The sequence below is a fragment of the Chelonoidis abingdonii genome, chromosome 22, assembly GCF_003597395.2.
Source record: "Chelonoidis abingdonii isolate Lonesome George chromosome 22, CheloAbing_2.0, whole genome shotgun sequence".
Classification (NCBI taxonomy): Eukaryota; Metazoa; Chordata; order Testudines; family Testudinidae; genus Chelonoidis; species Chelonoidis abingdonii.
The window spans coordinates 18,136,057-18,157,128 of record NC_133790.1 but is presented as its reverse complement, the minus strand read 5'-3'; the positions used below and the strand labels follow the sequence as shown (position 1 = coordinate 18,157,128).

The window sequence follows — 21,072 nt, the reverse complement described above, 5'->3', positions numbered from 1 at the left end:
AGCTGCAGATCCTTAGCTGGTGTAAACTGCCATCTAAGGGAGCTTCCCAGTCTTTTTGCATATGTGGCTATGGAGTTACACTGTTATCTGTTAGACTACTGGGTTCAGCACTGTGGCTCTTCATTTCTGCAGATATCCGTGGACCACTTCTGTGGATAGCAGCGTGGATTTGGATACAAATTTTGTATCTGCACAGGGCTCTGACAGTAAGAGTGGGCAGGCAGCTGTGAGGAACTGCGGCACAGATCCTCCACCTGCCCTGGGAGAGGGGCTTGGAGGGTAGGGACACTGGGTGGGGGGCTGCTTGGGCCCCAAACCCAGGGCAGGTGGAGGGTCCACCACAGCTCCCCATAGCTGCCAATGCGTCTCTTCCTGACCCAGCTCCGGCCGGGGAGTGGCACACCTCGGAGCTGCAGCCCGGCCATAGTAAGAGCCAGGTGGGCAGTCACGGCAGACTCTCCACCTGCCCTGCGTGGGGGGCTGAAGCAGCCCCCGGGCAGCTCCACAGGTCTACTTCTCCCCCAGCCAGGCCAACATGGAGCCCAACAGGGGAGCCATGGCAGATCCTCCACCTACCTGAGCAGCGAGGGGAGGCTGAGACCAGCCCCCAGCAGTGTCCCTGCCTGGCAAAGGGCAGGTGGAGGGTCTGCAACTCCATGCGGGCTCCCTATGCAGTTCTCTCCAACTTGACTCTGGCGTTCTACAGATAATTTTTGAGGATCGCGGATTGGATGCAAATACACCTTTGTGCATCCACGCAGGGCTCTAGACATCAGCTTTGTGCATGGCTCTAGACATCAGCTTTGTCCTAGTGGCAAGACTTTGAATTTTTGGGGTGGGGGGAAAGGGGCCATTCAATCCCAGCTTCTTCAAACACTGCCTTGCTAATCAACTAGCTCCCAATGCCTGAAACTTTCAGCTTTTCCCCCTCCCTAGCAGCCCCACGGAGAATGGGGCAGGGTTCCACACTTCACATGTAAGAGGCAGGGAAACGGGCAGAACAGACAGGCAGACTAAGAGACAACGTGCCTGGTCTCCCCCGCCACCATGGATGCACTGGTAAGGAGGGCACACCCCAGGCAGAAAGCATTAATGGGTTTGGGAAAAAATGTGCAGGTAATTCTGCATTTTTCTCAGTAAAAGGTATTACAATCCTAAGGGGAGATCTAAAAGCCTGGGTCATGCCATACTGGGTAGAAATGGTGAATTTCATGCAAATCAGAACACTGTGGGTCTGTCTACACTGTGATAAAAAACCCACCACACGAAGTTCCAGAGCCTGGGTCAGCTGACCCAAGCTTTCAGGGCTCAGACTGTGGGACTAAAAATAGCAGTGTAGATGTTCGAGCACAGGCTTCGAGACCTTTCCTCCTTGAGAGAGCTCAGAGCCCGAGGTCAAGCCTGAGCCCAAACGTCTACACTGCAATTTTACAGCCCAGCAGCCCAAACCCAAGTCAACTGACCCAGGCTAGCCACGGCTGTGCCATGGGTCTTTTATTGCAGTGTAGCCAGACCCTAATGGCTTGACAGCTGGTTGCAGAGGGTTAAATATTCCAACCGAACTTCAAAGGTGATATTTAAAGGGATTTTGCTGACTCTCCCCTTATATGCCTAACCGAATAAATGAATGCCTGAAATAAACATGGATACAGAAGAGGCACTGCTTGTGCAATACAGCCTTCATTATATATAGGTTCATTGACTCAAACTTTAAGGCGTGAATGGATTAGATCTTTGTTGGTAAATGATGGTAAACATCGATTTCACCGAACACACAAACCCACGAAAAAAATATTTCCTTTGATCTAAATTTACAGAGAGGCAAAGAAAGAAAAACTGTGCTTAAGAACTTATCTTGATTTACTTTACATATTTTGATGTGTGATGTTCACAACTGTGTGTTTTAATGGTTATAAAGGTTTAACTCTGAATCTCAATGTCTACTGTCATAAATCCTGTGTCTGACGAAGTGGGTATTCACCCACGAAGGCTCACGCTCCAAAACGTCTGTTAGTCTATAAGGTGCCACAGGATTCTCTGCTGCTTTTACTGTCATAAAATAATTATTATTGTCTGACCACTCCATAAATTTCCCGCAACTGTGAACATTTAAATCAATAATTGGAAAAAAATGCTTAAAAATGAACACCGATATCAGCCAAAATTATAATATAAAAATCCAATTCTGCCACGCCTAATTATATGCTGTAATTGTCAAACCTCATGAAGCTGTAATACTAACATCAACATGACAAGATTCAATACGCTTAACCAATACATTGATGCCCATTAAAGCAATTATTTCACTTACACTGAAGAAACAAAGATGTTAGAGAAGTAACTGTGGGCTGGTTTCCTCCCCGTTCTACGACACAAATCCTGTGCATAAACTGCATCACTTGCAAAGGAACAACCTCATTGAACCTATATATGGAAAAGCTCACAAGAATGTCAGGATAGGATGCATCCCTCCAACAGAGGCAGATTGGATATTAAATTAATACTCTACTTATTTCACCCACCAAGGTAAAATCTGTTTCAGGAATAAATCCCTGAAACTCTGTACAGGAATCTTTGCACAATAGTTACATTACAATAAAAAAAAAACAAATGCCACAAATTCAGACCAATATCCTGTCTTACCCTTTAGTGTCATAAGTACACTATACAAATGCAATTGATCATTCCGCATTCAATATCAGTTATGCTAAATTTAGAAGGTGGCAGAACAGTGGAAGTGGTGAAGATGAAAATAGTTTTAATGTTTTCCACCCAGACTGGCCCTTAAAGGTTTACCTCTTACTTAAATTATAGGGTGTTATTCATGATTTGTCCTGAATTGACCTAGTCAGCTTCTGTGACACCCATGAAAACAGATCTGTTCAAAGGATACCCTATAACAGAAATGAAGGTGCCCTCAAGTCATTGTACAAATTTATATTAGGACAACTGGGATAACTGAAAAATTTTCTCTATATTTCCAACACACACATGAAGATGCTCATTTCTCAGGGTAACTACCTATTTACCTCAGCAAAAAGAAAAAAGTCAACAACAGTTTGTTTTATTTTCCGTGAAGAATGATAAATACTATGTTGCATTTGAATATAGAGAACAGACAGGAATGTTTAGGTTTGCTTCAGTTACCATAGTATAGCATAAGAAATGCACCTGTACCTCCTTCAAGACGGACATTTCTATTTTCTTGAAAACTAGACTGACTCTGGCACTGGAAATTTTTACATCTCTGAGAGCTATAGGTTTTATTTAAAAATCCATCCTTTTTGGGTTGGTTCTAAATGGGGCAGCCAAACATCCTAAATGCAGTCATCTTGCATGACACTTTGTAGTACTCAACTCAGTCAAAACTTTTATTGTAACCAAAATTAATCACCATGAGCCAAATCATTACTACATGAACCAAAGTGAAGCACACAGACCGGGGTAGGGAACCTATGGCAAAGACAGCGCATGAGCTGATTTCCAGTAGCACTCTCACTGCCTGGGTCCTGGCCACCAGTCTGGGTGGGCTCTGCATTTTAAATGAAGCTTCTTAAACATTTTAAAAAGCTTATTTACTTTACATACAATAATAGTTTAGTTACATATTATAGACTTATAGAAAGAGACCTTCTAAAAACATTAACGTATTACTGGCATGCGAAACCTTCAACGAGAGTGAATAAATGGAAGACTCGGCACACCACTTCTGATTGCAGACCCCTGATATAGACCAAGCTTTGCTAATTTACATATGCCAATCTACCAGATAAGCAGATTTCATTTAGCAAGCCTCAAACTACCAGCTTCACTGCTACATTATTTAGTGCTGTCCCTAAAAGAAAACCTCATAAGCTTCAAAAACTCTAAGAAATGGGCTTCCAAATATCACATGCAAGTCCTCTGTTTAAAAAAAACCCAAAACCAGAAAGTTAATTTATTTCTCTTTTGTGTACTGTACAGTTTTTTCACTTTTGTTTTGCTGAATTATATGAATTAAACCTCATGCACAGGTCCAAAATGATACAGTTTGCTGCCCAGAAGACAATGCTGGAATGTGTCCGGAATTTGTAATGAGAAACAAAAAAAAACAACCAGGATGAAACATTTTTATTTGGGGAAAATAATTTTACCCTCAAGTTCATGTTTATAAAAACAAAGTACACCTATTTTTATATATCTGTGCAGTGCGTGCATGTTAGATAGATCATGTGTGTTTGTGTATAGGCATATATATTAGATGGATCTCGTGTGGGTATGTCTGCTGACACTGAGTAGACTTTTGAAGCTGTTAACATGAGTGAGACTGAAACAGCTCAAACCATCCAAGGATTTAATCTAGAAGCCCAGACAGTGAAGCCCTGATGATGCTGTAGCCCCTGACCTATACAAACTGCCAGTGGAGTGATAGATGCTAATTCAGTGGACCCACTTCTCTGTTTTTCTCTGCCTCTAGGCCTGCTACATGCGCACCTGTAGTGCACAATGGTTTGGGCCCCCTACATAGATTCACTACGTCCTGCTCCCTTCCTAACTCCTGCAAATATGTCTCTGTTCCTGGAGCCCTCCGAGGCTGAAAAGGGGCAGGATTTGCTGCTTCGAAACTTGGCCGTGAAGAGCTTTGCTCCTTAATGGGCTTTGATTTCAACTATAGATGATGTGATTAGTTACAGAACAGTAACAAATAGGATACATTATTATTCAGCAATATACCCTAATGTTTAGATAAGAGTGGCACAGTTCAGGGCAACTGCACCTGTACTCCCCCTCTATGATCCACCAAGGGCACCCACTCGCACTTCCAGCAGTCACCTCTCTTGGGCAGAGACATGCATCTCTCTCCCTCCAGACTGGGGTGGAGGTGTTTCAATATGAAAATATGCCCGGTTTCCTGCCTACCCTGACTGCCTAAGTAGGGCTGCTTTGCCTTTCTTCTCAGAGGCTATACACAGTGTAATTGCCCACAGTTTTAAGGTCCCACACAGCTTTGCCTAAGCAAGCACATTCATTCTTAAAGTGAACGTATTACACAGAAAACATTAAAACATCAAAAGAAACTACACACATGCTAATAAGCTTACCAGAGATCACCCCAACTCCAGTGAGGGCTCTGGTAGGAATCAACCCTGCAAACCCAGTCAAAGGGTTTTGCTGTGGTCACAGGTTTGTAACAGTTTGTTTGTTCAGAACAAGCACGATGAAGCTGTGAGCCACTCCTTTATACAGTCCGGATCTTTGATCTGCAGACCACGAATAAGTAATCAGCCAGGCAATGGTCCCCTACTCCTCAGGGAGGAGCTTCAAAAGGCTGGGTCTTTGCATAACTAGGGGTGGTAATTTGCATTCTCCTCCCCCAAGTATTTCCTAGGAACTTCACTTAACTTTGTCTGTCACGTTGTTTAAAATAATCCTTTGCAGTTCACAACACTCCCCAAGGCTGACACTGGCCATGTCTCCCCGCAAGAGCAGTGACATATAACCCCACCATAATACATAAACTTTGCATTTTTAATGCAATGGACTCCAAATATACTTAAACTTTATTCAATAAGGTTTGTCCAGGGTATCTCAAGAAACTGCCATAGCTATCACACAACAGCCTATCACTCTGAAATAATACAATTACTTTTGATTGCCCCAGCCCAGGATTTTAGCAAACTGCCCAATGCAGAAGAAAAGATACTCTAATACAGCATGGCACTTACATGCAGAGACGGGAAATGTGATTGGGGAAAAAAGAGGAGCAAGTCTACCAGGACTCTGATCATATTTCCTTTGTCGGGAGCGCTCAGTGTGCATCCAAACACATGGTCTGACCTTCAGTAAGCAAGGTCAAGGTCTCTGATGCTGTCCTGTCCATGAATTCTGAAATCAAGTGTGAGCTGAAGAAACCTCCAAACTCAGAGGCAGAACCATCATAACGATTCAAAGGTTGCTGGCTCCTGACTAGCTGCTCACAAAACACTGCAGCTTGACCCATGCATAAAAATTATCAATACAGATTGCACAGTGAGCCTAAGCTGTTCTTCTGGAAGTAATGTCACTGCTGCTCATGCAATTCTGTGAATGCAAGAAGAGGGAGGTCTCTTTGCATGCCAGCTAGGGAGAGTTTCTCAAATGCGGCATGGGCTTTTCTTGCAGCCACAGACTCCTGGGCTGTGACTGGGGAGGACAGAGGGTGTTGGCAAAGCAGCAGCTCCTCCTCTGGGGCTGCCTGAAGGGGTTCGTCCCTAGCCCTTCTGGAGCCACAAACACCATAGGAGGAGGCAACCAGTGTGATTTCCCCACTTTCCCAGGGGTGTTGTGGCTCAGGCTTCAGGCTTCTGCCCTGGGGTGGTGGGCTCTGTCCTCCAGCTGCAGGGTTTTGGGCATGATCCCTGGACTCACCCCCTGCCAACACCTTGACCTCCGCTGCCTCCTCCAGATCCCCATTGGCCCTGGTCCCCCTTCTTCCTTACCCACCTCCTCATCCAGGGCATAATTTGTCCCCCAACGTGCCAGGGCTGAGTAAGTCTGCTGTGAAAAGTGATATTAACAAATATACAAATATCACTTTTCACAGTGGCAGACTCACTAACTAGCAACCTAAAAAAAACAAAACAAAACATGCAAAGCATCTTATTTGTGTTTCTATTCTGTTTAGGTCCAGTAAAGAGTAGAGATAACTGTACGTTACTGTTATTATTGAATCTGCAAAAAACTCTATATAAATAAATGACAATGATATGGACATGTATATATGTGCAGATTTATTTGTTCTTCCTAAAGTTAATTAAGTATTTTAGGAAAGATTCTCAGAGCAGCAACCAGTAAGAGTTGGTGGCCGCCTGCTGAGGCCACCAAAAATGATGTTGCGAGAACCTCTGAGCTAGGGTGATGATATAAAAAGGGACTCAGAGGAATGTCCCCAGGCAGTGGGCCTTCCTAAAATGCTTCTCACCCAGAAGAAAACTCGTGCTCAATACTTGGCAGAGATGGTAAATACCAAATGGTTTTCACCAATTTGGGTTTTTCAATTAAATGCTTACCAAGAAGTCAGCAAAAGCCACTAGCTAATTTTCAAGTTAATTACAGCTTTTTTAATATCAGGCAGTTCATTGCCAGTTATCACTGGAGAGGGTAATTACTGAATTAATCTAGGCAACTCCACTGCGGCAGGAAATCCACACAGCCCATAATACTCTTTCATTTGAAGGCACTGTCTCCTCTTCACCTCTCTTTATTTGTGCTCCCTTTCCATACCCAGCTTACCTGCTCCTTGAGCTAAAGGGCCTTCGTGACATTTATTGTCACTACTGTTGCTGGTGAGTGAGAAACACTGTCACTACAGGATTCCCCAGCAGTCTAACATTCTCCCTTGACTTCAAAGACGCCACATTGCACAAAGTCATATGTACCATCCCTTCAGATCTCATTGCTTTGGGCCAAAGTATTTTACAAAACAGCCTCACAGTCTAAAGCAGTGGTGGGCTCCCCGCAGCTCCCATTGGCCGGGAACAGCAAACCGCGGCCACTGGGAGCTGCGGAGGGCCGTGCCTGTGGACAAGCGCTCAGAAGAGTTTGCCTATGGAATAGCTCAGTGTTCTATGCCACCGCATAGGAAGCACTGGGTCATGACTGACCAATTGGCTGGCAGTACCTGAAGTGATGAAAGCAGAGTGTTGAACAGGGAATAATCTCCTGTGTCACAGTGATGAGTGTGTACAAAAGATAGAGAGTGTGCTGACTGTCCCGTTCTGGACCATTCCTGGAGGCCCATTAACAGAAAAATCTCACAATAATTAGGTTACTGCTGCTGCTGATGATGATGAAAGAGTGGACGGGGAGAAAAATGATGGCAAAGGGAATGCCTGACTAGTGGTGGTGCTGGAATACTCACTAGCTACTCAGGGCCAAGAGGAGTGTGCTCTGCCACACAATAAGTGAAAGGAGAAAAGAGATGTGAACAAAATTAGAGATTAAAAGGCTATTTCCAGGTGTCAGACCCAGAGAAATGTGCGGGAAATCAGCGAATGAGCATGGAAAGAAAGAGGAATACTTGTCAATTGAGGCCCACAGAGATGAGGCCAGAATTTTGGATTTTGCTTCAAATCACATCAAAGTCAAAAGTTACCAGACTCATCTCCATGCCTTGAACATACACAGTACATACTATATGCATGATGTGGTTCTATTCCTTTTGTTACCTTCCAAAAATTGTGTGCTTCTTGTCCAGGTATGTGCAGGAGCGAAAAGTGATAAAGCTGAAGGGAAACACAAACATGACACTTAGAATATGACCCTCAAGATTCAACAGTATTTTAAAAGCTAACTATGTTTAAAAATATGTACATGGCAACCCACTATGATGGCACTTTAACTATCTCCTTTCTGTGGCGAGTACAATGAATGACTTTCAGTCCACAAAAAAGTAAAATATGGTATCTGGCAACAGTCAGTTCTTTACCCCTCATGTTTTGATACTTTTATTCCAGTTTCTCATACACTGCCCTAGTTACCATTTTAACAAGTAACTTATACAAACGCCTTTGACTATGCTGAATATCCCCTTCTGTGAATGTGTAGATTTTAAAAACGCCAATGTAGGTTAGCAAGGTGTTATGGCTCCTGAATTACATTACATTTATACGGATTTATACATTTATTCTGTATCTGGCAAAGACCTTTAAAACAGTGTTCTACTACGTCAGTACCAATTTTCAAAATAGATTTAATTTTCACCATTTATGATATTTATTTTTTACAGTTAAAGTGAAGATAGATTGGCCTACTTATAATCCACCTCTCTTATTGGCTCACTAATGCCATGTTTAGGTTGCAAACACAGCAGAAGAATATTTAAATTAAATAGTCCTTCATTGAAATAATAAAACTCAGAAAACTTTTGTTGCTATTATGTTTTGTTTAAAGTTTTGCAAAACTTAAATGTGAGGTCTAAGATATCTTTGCAAAGTAAGCTCAATCACTCAAACATTTCTGAATAGCTTAACATTCTTTGGAAGCTCCGACCGCAATTGTATATAATGCAGAGGTTCCAATAGCGTGGTCTTGGACACGGATGGTCCCTGGAGAGTTGGCTAGCACATAGTGCTGGCTCTCCTCCTTGTTTCCATCTGTTATATAGCATTATAGACAACTACAAATAAAACATTTTCCTAATAGCACTTTTCCATGTACCCAAGTGCTGTAGTTGCCACAGGAAAATTGTGCGATTGTAAATGGGAGAGGATGCCATCTGCCAGGTAATATCTCTATTAAGATATAGGTAACCCCATGAAAAGGTTTGGAAATCCCTGGGTTAATGCATGAGTCTCTCCAGGGGTGCACATTAAATTTTATCTTCTTTATGCATCCTCTGTATCATCTTATTCTCAGTTGTATAATAATTAGACCAGCAGAAGTCAATCAGATGACAGTATACCAAAAATAGCTGAGAGCTAACATGGGCCCTAGAAAATACTGAAAGCTAATAATTCACGAGGACAGCCAAAACAAAACAAAGCAAACAGGGAATTAATCTAATTCCTGAGGATTCTTGGGATGAAGTCTGAGTTTTACTCAAGTCCTTGTCAGTACCAGGTGCTTATAAAAATGATCTATTGTAACTTTGTACGCTGAACCGACTTACCTACCTACTTCGTTCTACATCAGTGTGACTATCACCTGCATAGGTGAGCCATTCATACAGCTTCTAAGTTAGCAACAGTTCTCAGAAAATTCTAAACCTTGTCAATGAAATCTTATAAAAGCAAGCAGCAGGAGAGTCTCAAGGACTTCATGCTGTAAAAGGAAGTTCATGTAAATTTACAGTAACAAGGAAAAATATACGCACAGATGAAAGTACATGTTGTGACACAATAGCAGTAAATCACATAGAGTATGAACAGTAGCTCTTGCGAGTTGTTCCAAATCATTTCCTATAATCTGTTTCCTGGGTACTTGAAATATCTTATTTAAAGAAACCTCCACTATACACTAGTTGATTTAGCATCAGTGATTTAGCAATAATGCTCAGCTTCATGATAGGCTCTAAGGGCTTGATCCTACAAGATGCTCAGCACTTTGGTCCCAGTGCAGCAAACTACTTAAGCAAGTACTTAACTTTAAGCTTGTGAGTAATTTTATTAAAGACAATGGAACTATTACTCATGTACTTAAAGTTAATCACATGCCTAAGTGAAGGTACTATAGTGCTCGGCACCTTGAAGGACTGAGCCATAAGAGAAGGTCTTTTTAAAAGTTCCATAGTAGGAACAACTTCTTTTCTCTGAAGAGCCAGAGAACATGAACAAAAACTACTGATTATATGAAACAGGGAACTCTACTGATGATACCAAAAACACAAAGGAACTACAGATCTTCATGACATGCTTCAAGTTTTAGTCTTTAAAATGACTTAGTCTTACACTTTTAGTCTTACACTTTAGTGGTATCAATACAAAGTACTTGGGAGAGCATTTCATTCAGGTGTATCCTAAGTAGTTCATAGAATTCCATTTATCTTCTTAACTCTATAAGACAACCCTTTACAGAATAGCAAGCGACCACTTACAATTGTGATTTGTTGCTGTTGGGTCCTGAGTTGGCCATGCTAAGAATACCACGTCCAGTGTGGGACAGATTTGGCTTGAACTCATCTTTAAAAGGTTTCCCCCAATAGGACTCTCCTCCTAAAAACAAAAACAAAACAACCAACCCTGATGTTAGATTCCCATTACCCTTCAAATCGCTCCCAGCACTCATAGTTATTTGGCAGTGCTGCCATTGTGCTCAGGTTTATGGGGCTCCTCACTACTTTGTATACATTTTCATTCCCTTTCCCACTACCACTCTGGTGCCTGAGTGTCCCCATGAAATCAAATTTTGGAATTATCAGCACAGCACACTGCCTCCCTACTGCTCTCATCAAGTGTGACTGATAAGATTGTTTATTGGCTGCATTATATATTCTGTGCACCAAGAGTTCTCAGGGATTTAATATTTTACTGCTGGCCCATCAAACCACAACCTTCTTTGTGCGACATTAAATCCTGAAAGGTGTTTTTCCTGACAAAAATAAAGGCAACGAGCAGAAAATTACCAGTTTAATTGCACTCTGGATACTTTGTTGCTGCTATGAGGTTTGGAAATTATTTACTACTGTATTAAATATACTTTCATAGGATCAATAAAGTATATGGTATACAGCCCAATACTGAACTAAAAACTCAGCAGTTCAACTCCTAACTAAGCAATCTGGCTCAGTGTAAGGGGATATACTTCATCCAAATTGACACAGTAATTTAGACATTCTGGACCAGATCCTTGGCTGCTGTAAACAGATGTAGCTCCACTGAAGTCAAGGGAACTGTGTAGATTTGCATCAGCTGGGGATCTGGCCATCCAAGACTTATTTCTTTTCAACAGCAGCAGATAGAAAAAGGGTCTGCGAGACTGCAGATCTCTCTGCCAGGCTGTCATTTCTACATTATTTATGACAGATCTGACATTTTCACTTTCATCCCAGATCACTCCTAATACGAAAAAAATGCTGAGATGAGTCATTTCCATAGTTTTACAGTCAACTCCATAATCTTGTTTGACAAACCGTGAAGAATATTTCACCTTGGCACCGGATTAGAAAGCACGCAAACACAAAAACATCAGACTAGGGAAGCAGGCTGGCTCATCTGCAGAACAGGCTTGAGAACTCTCTGGAGTAACCATATCGCTAGCAAAGCAGCAGTTCAACAGATCTGCAATACTCAGCGGCTATTTGCACATGTACACAGGAAAGAAATGATATGATACAATTGGACAGAAGAGCAGAGAGAGTACTTACTGAGGAGGAGGGAAATGGGCTTTAGATAGCAGCCTAGTACAGAAAACTGCAAATATGTATCGAGAAAGAGACTCTGGGGAAACCTATTCATATTGACTTCACAATATTGTCTAATAATCAAGTATTGCAGGTAGACAGCTGTAAATGCAGATGCATGTGGCTCTAAACAAATGTGAAATCTCAGGAGAAGCTGAACTTCTTAAGGACCCAATTAATCTTGTTCAAAAGACCTGTTAATAAATTTGAATATTGCCAGCTCTGCAATTTGACAAGAGGAGGCGAAGAGAGACTCTTCTAACACCGTGGGGAGTTCCTGTAATCAGAAGACAAGGTTACTTACCCTGTAACTGTTGTTCTTCGAGATGTGTTGCTCATATCCATTCCATTTAGGTGTGTGCGCGCCGCATGCACAGCCGTCGGAGAAACTTTTTACCCTAGCAACACTCGGCGGGTCGGCTGGGCGCCCCCTGGAGTGGCGCCACCAACACGTGCGCCGATAAATAGCCCACCGACCTGCCACCCTTCAGTTCCTTCTCCAGCTACTCGACAGTGGGGAAGGAGGTGGGTTTGGAATGATATGAGCAACGCATCCGAAGAACAACAGTTACAGTGAAGTAATCTTGTTTCTTTCGATGGTTGCTCATATGCATTCCATTTTAGGTGAATCCCAAGCCTTACCTAGGCGGAGGGGTCGGAGTGAGACGCGGCAGTCTGGAGTACGGCCGCCCCAAAAGCCGCGTCGTCCCGAGACTGCTGGACCGCACGCAGTGCGAGGCGAAAGTGTGGACGATGACCAGGTCGCAGCACGGCAAATCTCCTGATGGGCACATAATGCAGTAGGCTGCGAGGAAGCTTGAGCCCTCGTGGAATGCGCGTAAGGTGACCGAGGGGAACCTGAGCTTGCTCGGTAGCCGTAGCGAATACAGGCCGTGACAGGGAGGAGAATCCTCCTGGGACGTGAGACTGGCAACCTTATTCATCGCTCTTGAAATCGCGCAAGAGAGAGCTCGCGAGCACCTTCGGAATGGGCTGGTTTGTTCCACATAGAAAGCCAGTGCTCTGCCACTCCAAGGTGTTAGCTGTCTGCTCTCTCGCAAGAACAATGCGGCTTCTGGAGAAAAAGCCGGAGAAGATGTCCTGGCAGCGTGGAAGCAGACACCACCGTAGGCAGGAAGCAGGATGAGGCTGCAGTGCACTTTGTCTTTATGGAAAGATGGCTTACGGGGGGATCGACAGTGAGGTCTGATCTCGAAACCCGACGCGCTGGGTGATTCGCCACCAAGGAAGACCGGTTCAACCGATAGATAGAGACAGCGGCAAGTTGCCTAGTGGTTCGAAAGGGCGGCAACATAAGTCCGTTCAAGACCAATTGTAGGGTCCAGGAGGGTCGCCTGGCGCGTGCAGAGGTGGGGGATGAAGTAACAGGGTCCAGACCTTCAGGAAGAGTAGGGTACTAGCGGGTGAAGAACCCGACCCATCAGTCATCGCCGGATGGAAGGGTATATTCTGCCAGGTGCACCTTGTAAGCGAGGGAAGTGCCAGCCCTCCCTGCTTAATACCAGAGGTAGTCTAGGATGTCGTGATTGACCCTGTGAGGGGACAAATCGGTGGGATGCACATCCAGGCCGTGAGCGCCTCCACTTGGCTAACATACGTGCTGCGGGTTGCCGCGGGTTCCGTTGGCGTATGGACGGAGAAATGCGCTGACTGGACTGGGCAAGCGGTATTCTTCAATTCAGCGCATGTAGAGCCACGGCGTGAGGTGCATGAGGACGCAGATCCGAAGATGAGCGAGGAGGTCTCCGGTGCCTGTTGCATGGGTCCGGGACACTGGAGGGGAGATTGAGCGGCTGACTGACAGGCCAGGAGGGTGGTGAGCAAGCTTGGCCTGGCGCACGCCGCGTTGAAGCCTGAGTCGCGCCTGTGTCTGGCGAACCTTGGAGCAAGACCCTGGGGTGTAGCCAAGAAGAGGGTGGGAAGCGATGAAGTAGGGCGGTGGCTCCAACGCAGGGACAGGCATGACCGTTTCGAGGCCCGGGGAGAGGCGCGCTGGAGAATGACAAATCTGCGACTTCCTGGTTCGAGTGGAACGCGAAGAGGTCTATGAGGGGAAAGCCCGCACCTCTGGAAAGATGGATCGAGATGACGTGCGATCTGATCGACCAAACTCTGGCAGAGGAAGGACCTGCTCACCGATCCGCAGGTGTTCCGGACTCTGGGCAGGAAGGAAGCTACTAGAATCACTTGGAGGGCTATACAGAAGTCCCATAGTTGAATGGCTTCTTGACACAGGGGAGAACGAGCGAGTCCTCTGCCTGTTGATGTAGTACACTGGCGCTTGTGTGTCCGTTAAAGACCAGAACACAACGGCCAGGGGGGGTAGCGAAGATGCGCTGGAACGTCGACAGTGAGAAGCGACGGAAACTGGTGATTCCACCACCTGAAGGATTCTTTCTGGTTGCCTAGATGCATTGTCAGATTGATTTTTGAATGGAAGGGATCCAAAAAAGTTTTCTTAGCGTGACATCAAAAGCATTACTTTGGCTGGAGACATAGGCTTTTGTGATAGGGTCCAAGTTAATCTTTCGACAATGATATAAGTGGCAACACAGTACTCTTTTAATCCCAACCAAGTCTTTAAAAGTCTCCTTCACTAACAGTTATTCGAACCACTCAATTTGCAAGAGATGAAATTTTAACACCGAAACCTGAAAGGCAATAAGACTTCAGCAATACCATATCTAGAGACCTAATCAACTTGTAGTAGCCTTAGTGAGATAGGAAACTTTTCTGGAAAATTACAATGAATGTGGAGGACCTGGGCTCATCGGTCAGAGAGCAAACAATTTGAATCCTATTGCAAGTGAACCTTCCAGGTATCCTGGAATTTTCTGAAGGGCAGTGTTTGTCCACAAGGGATTGAACTGTAGCGTCCCAAGTGACCAGCATACAGCACAGTCCACAACTCAAGAACAAAGGGAGAGCTGAAATTGACCTATCCAGTTTTACATGTATAGGGGGTTTTGATTATTAGTATCATTTTTCTCCCCACAGATATTTCGTCTTGGTAACTAAGAAGTCCGAGATTATACTAAGATCATCCAATTCTAAACATATCTAGTTCTTGTGTCCCCGACAACACTCGAAGGAATAATTATCCTTAATAATACTCCTCCCAAAATGGAGTCCAGAATTAACAGATGTTTCATTAGGTGATGGTAAAATTAAATTACAGACCAGGATGACTTTTGCTCACTTTTTGGCAGCTGTTTCAAAAAGTCAAAATATTAAAAAGCAGCATTATTGCACATGAAAGCTCCGAGCTTACCAAAAAGTTGAGTCTAACCCATTTACCTAACTTTTTTTTATGAGTAAGTTTTGCTCGAAATGCCCGTCACGGAGATTCTTAGCATAGTACATTAGTTGCCTCCCAATGACAGCAGGGAAAGATATTGTTTTTCAATAGTGGACACAAACTGACACTGCAGGGATAAACTGAACTTATTCTAGAAATTAATGGAGAATATATGTACCTAAATGCACCTGCTCATCTTAACATGTAAGAATACATGGAGTTATGCATGAGATGTCTATAATAATAAAAATCTACAATGCAAAATTTTAGGAAATACATTTAAAATTGTGGGAAACACGTTCAGCAACAGCTGCATGTAGGACATTTAGATGAACAGAATTTTTATTAGTTACGTTAAGAACTTTATACAACTGTTATTTTTCCCTCATTGTACCATAGGATCCTGCAAGGCTCTGAAGCTAAAGTACGAAACGTTCACCGTCTATTTACCCGCAGAGACAAATTCCAGGTTGAGAAACGGTTAAAAGACTAGCATAGCCACTTGAATCCTCAGTTAAAGATGAAAAATTTAACTGTAGCCACCATTGATAAACTAATAATAGCAGTTAGGCGTGTGTCGTTATCAAACCGCCTTCAATCAGAGTTTAAATAGGTAAAAAGAAAACTTAAAACTGGCAACTGCACCCTTAATGGAGCATTAAAGTTGTTTCAAGGATAAGAAGAAACATGAATGAGAGTCAGGAGATATCCCTGGATGCTAAGTAGATTAGCTTGCTATCGATCACACTGAACATTTACCGACAACAATTCCAGGAAAAGTTTTATTCTAGAAATAGCTATTAGTCAGTAAAAATTTCTGACATAGTACAAAAAAGGCCAGCAACTGTTCGGAGACAAGTTAGAATTCAGAATGAAGGTAACCTAGAGAGATGTACAAATATAGACAGAAGAACACTTCAACTGAGAAAACAAAATGCCAATTAGTATGCCAAGGAAAAATAATGCTTTAGAAGAGCAAGGCAATATTCTTGCCTCTAAAGCAATTATTTGTTCCTTGCATACTAATTGGCATTGATGGCTTCAAACAAAATTTGGCATTGGGCTTCAAACAAAATCTGGCATTGGCTTCAACAAAACTGAAACAACACTAATGACAGCATTAATTCTAAACAACAATCACAAAAAATCCATCCAAAGTAGCGCCGCGGAGAAAGCGGGTAGGCAAAATTAAAGGATACTCAGAGAATCATTTCTTATTTAAGGATGTTTTAGATTCAAATTCCCAAAACAGTAGTTTGGGTCACGAGGGAAGCTGGGAGATCAAAACCAGGTAGGATGTAGTTTACAGAAAGATTAGTACTGGGAAGAAGCTTCCATTCTACAATTGTAATGCGCGTTAACTACAAGATCAAAAAATGACCAATAAAATGAAATAATGCCAGCGGTTCTAGAAGACTTCATTCTCACTGCACTGTGACTCCCTCTGACACACAAGTACTATGAACCAGGAGGGGTAGTTGAAGCTCTGAGCCCACCCACTGTGGGGGGGGGCAAAAGCCCAGAGTTCCACCACCTTGGTGATGGCCAGCCCTGGGCAGGGGCCTGTAACGGCTGAGCCAGCTGTCCAAGGACTGACGATCTCAGGCTGGGCTGGGAGTCCCTGAGCCCTCAGCAAATCTAACGCCAGCCCTGGCGACGCCCATTAAATGGGTCGCAACGCGACTTTGGGGTCCGACCCACAGTTTGAGAACCACTGAACCATGCCGATACTCATCTATACGAAAGTAGAAAACTAAGACATTTTCGCTCCATAAGCAATAAAGATCCCACTCTGGCTATGCTTATCCAGACAGGAACATAAGTGGCAATATTTTGTTTATGTTAAGTAAAGGTGAATATGTCTAAGCTGAGGCAGAAGGTACTGTCCTTTTAAGATTAGTTTTTAGCTAATATCAGCTTTGACAAGGAACAGCTGTGTGCAGCTGCCACCGCTATAGTTTAGATAGAAATGCATTTAAATAACTATAGTGAGGAACAAAGTGAACAGATACATTATAACATCGTCACAGAAGTCCTTAACTCATTTGGAACTGCATTCCCACTGACAGATCTGATAGATCTATCTACTTAACAGGCACTCCTATCAGCAGTGTATCTGAAGGACCTCATAAACAACGAGATTGCACTACCATTTGATGCAATAACAGATTAAATTTCTTGAAAACGGCATACGTTAATAAAGTAGAAATTGTATTGAACTTTGCATGAAACACCACTTAACCAATGTGAAATTCTGTCAGAGCCTTGACTTGAAGATAGAGCACCTACAGGAGCCTGGGCCAGGTCACTAAGCCATCCAACTACAGTTAAAATGTCCTCAACTGGATCAGTGTGAGAACTGTGAATTTTAAGAAACGGAAATAAAAAAGTCTGTTGCAGTAAGGCTACATTTTTTTTTGCATGAAGCAGAGGTGTAGATTGTACATGACTTGGACACAAATATAGTGAGATGCATAGAGAGGCACACCAGATACAGGCCAAAAGTTACAGTTTATGCTTATGCCCAGATCACCCTCACAAAAGGTCAAACCCATAGGGAAGGGTACTTCGAGGCAGGTACGTTCTCGAACCCCAGGGTCTAGGCCCCCTTAAGGGGGCCTCCAGCAGGTTTAGGGGGCCTCCAAGCAGGGCGCAGCAATTAGACTCACTAGGGCCCAGGGCAGAAACCCGAAGTCCACTGCATGGAGCTGGAAGCCCAGGTCCCTGAGCCCTGCCACCTAGGGAGGAAGTTGAAGACGAGCAAGATGTCCGCCTGGAGAGGCCCCTGAGGCGTGGGGCCCCAGGCAATTGCCCTGGCTTGCATACCGCCTAAGCCTGCCCTGGCTTTTAATGCAGAAAACCAGTTATTATGGCACATGGTGGACTGTGGGAGTTTTTATAGCATGTTGGGGGAGGGGGCTCAGAAAGAAAAAGGTGAGAACCTTGCTCCTAGGGGAAGAAATCCCCTTGTGGAGATCCCCACATCAAAAGGAGATGGTGTGTCTTTCCCGCCGGAATACTCCAAAAAACAACAAAAAAAGGCAAAACAAAAAACGACCTGTGGGGAACCGACAAAGATTTGTGGCACTCAAGGAAACAACGTCCGATCCCCCAGCTCACTGGAACCATGGCCCCCAGGGACATTTTATAGTTGCATCAAGATTCTGATGCCCTGTTGAAAAGTTTGTGGGAAATTATACAGTCTAAATCTGTATTAGGCTCTCCTGGTGATTTCTGGCAGGGCTGGAGAGAGAGACCACAGTGCAGTTTTAGCACCTCCCTTAAAGGTCTGGCCATTGACCTTCCGTTCTTCCCTGCAACCCTCTTCCAAACGTATCCCCAAACTCTACGAGGAGAGGCCTTCAACAGGTCTGGCAATGGATGGTGCCATGGAAGCCGAGTAGCTCCCCATTCCACGCAGAAAGGGAGATCAGTACATGGAGAGAGCCTGACTCCTCTATGCTGATCTAAGGGCCCGATTTTCTCCATAAAGTAGCATCAAGTATGGCTGCAGACATAGATTCCTTGATTAAACCACACGTATTTAAAAGGAAAAGAGACAGTGACTATTCCCCTCTACCCAACCACGACACCTTGTTTTGGTTCTTAAACTTGGAAGAGCCTTAAAAATATTTCCTGGTCCATTCTGATGTTTTCACCAACAGGGATGATCACTATCTGATCCCTACCCTCGTGTTCTAATGGAGCACCAAACCCAAGGTAACTTATTTTGTTAATTTTCCCTATTTTGTGCAAAAAGTATCAGACAGAAAATGCACTCGCTGCTAACATAGTTTGTTGAAGTAACTGTCCATAGCTGGTGTGGCAGATATTTCTTGAGAAGTCACTACGGTTTAAAAAAAAAGTCTTTCCCTAGGAACATATCGAGTTAATCGCCCCACTGATAAAAATTTTAATCTACAGAAAAAAAGATTAAGCAAACCCTTAATTGCATATTGCCAGACAGACAGACTTATCATCATGCAGTGTTACTGTAGCGTGTAAAGTCAGAGGATTTTGAGAGAGATAAAGTGGGTTCGTAATTATTTGTCATTTGGACCAATCTGTGCCATTAGGAGAGAGACAAGCTTTCGAGCTACACAGAGCTCTTCTTCAAGTTGGGAAAGGTACTCATGTACACAGCAAATACAGGCTGACTATCTGTTCATCTAAAGTAATGAGCACATATTGTAAGGGACCTTCGAAGATGAGAGTGGCCTAGTTAGCAACCCCTCCAGTCACAGGACAAAAAGGACACAGGGTTAAAATTAGTTGTACAAACAATTAATCCAGTGTCTTTTATTCTGAAGACATGGCTTTGTCCTACACTATAGAAAAACACAGCTTTTAGTGAGTATGCTGGTTGCTACAGCGATGCTGACCTAAAAATAGTTGTGCACTGTAGTCTGCTCTATGTCCGGCTCTCTGCACTGATAAACTTCCACCCTCAACAGAGGGGTTAGCTTTGGGTTGCAGGAGAGTGCGCCATTCATGCCTGCAACTTGTTGCAGCAAAAACGTTTTGGTCTTTGGGGAGGGTAACACCTCTGAAAGACAAAAGTTTTGTCGTCAATTGCCAAGTGGAGACATAGGCCTAAGATTTTTAGACTCTAGCAAAGTTATGAAATTTAAGCTCTGACATGGTTTTTGCCAAGTGTTTGTCGGCAGGTTTCCTTGAGGAGAGACTAATAAGTCGATATAGAATGACTGTTTGTGAAAAGTATTCAACTCAGAGGGATAGGTGTTTTGTCTTTTAAGCGTTTCCCATGAGTGAGTTGCATTTGAGAGCATAAGTGATGTCTAGTTTCACCATATAGGTTACTGGGGCATTCAGTAACTGGATGAGGTAACACCACATGGTGCAGGACACACCAGATCTGAAGGATGTTGTAGGGGTGTTGATCATATTTCCATTGCTACAACTCTGAGCGTTTGCAGTCTGTTCTGGCAAGGTCTGCGCTTTGAGTTTGGGTGTGTCCTGGTCGTGTGAAAGAGGCTTGCTTCAGATGATGAGGTTGTGGGGGTCGTTTGAAGCAGAAAGAAGGGGTTTCAGGGAAAGATTTCTTTCAGGATCGTCCCCATTGAGTGATGGGTTGTAGTCTGATGACGTACTGCATGGGTTCGCGAATATGGGGTGAGGTGACAGCCATGGGCCGGAGGTCTCACTACAGAGGGTACACCCACCAGGAGAATAGATTGCATCATGGAACAGGGCGACGTCAAATACCCTGAGAGAACCGTGCATGTACAATACAGAAATGAAACCCCCTCTTTTCAAGGAGGTGGTCCTGATGAGGTGCTCCGACTTAAGGTGAGCTGTAGAGGGCAGTTATCTCTGTGGAAATGTGAAGCGGGACATCGAAATTGACCAATAGGTAGCAAGATGCATAGAAAGCCGCAAAGTCCCGAGTAGAGAGCATCTTGAGGACAAGTGCTGCTCTTATGGAGTAATGTTGTGGTGACATATGTGGGACACCCAGGGGTAGCTACTTTGCAGATGTCCATAGTAGTATGTTGTGTGAGGAAACCTTATCGATGTGACAGAGTGCTCTGTGGAGTGTGTTGGGTCCCCGTGGGGTTGTAGTTGTTCATGATAGCAAAAATCAATGCTGTTGGACACTATTTCAACAGCCTTTGTTTGGATGATGCATAGATGCCGCTGAGATCATTGCATAATGGAAAGAAATAACTTTGTGATTTCTGAAAGACTTTGTCCTTCAATGTAAAAGCAGGCCTTTAGGGATGTCCAGGTATGAAGCATTACTTTCGATTTGTTCCCATATGAGGTTTTGGGAAGAACAGTGGAGATGGAATGGGTTGATTCAAATGCAATGCTGAAACTGATTATAGGTGGTAATGGTAACTTGCTGGTTGAAAATACTGATATGGCGGGCGTG

General features: G+C 43.7%; 1 protein-coding gene across 2 annotated transcripts in view; it reads right to left on the bottom strand.

Annotated features, from left to right (window-relative positions):
* The window catches only part of PPIL2 (peptidylprolyl isomerase like 2), a 152,780-nt gene that overhangs the window by 12,867 nt on the left and 118,841 nt on the right, over positions 1-21,072 (bottom strand). For both annotated transcript variants that reach the window (XM_032776982.2, XM_032776988.2), the window contains 2 exons: positions 10,553-10,670; positions 8,187-8,243 (listed from right to left, as the gene is read on the bottom strand). In XM_032776982.2, the coding sequence (XP_032632873.1) occupies positions 8,187-8,243; positions 10,553-10,670 (175 nt within the window). The remainder of the gene's footprint in view (positions 1-8,186; positions 8,244-10,552; positions 10,671-21,072) is intronic.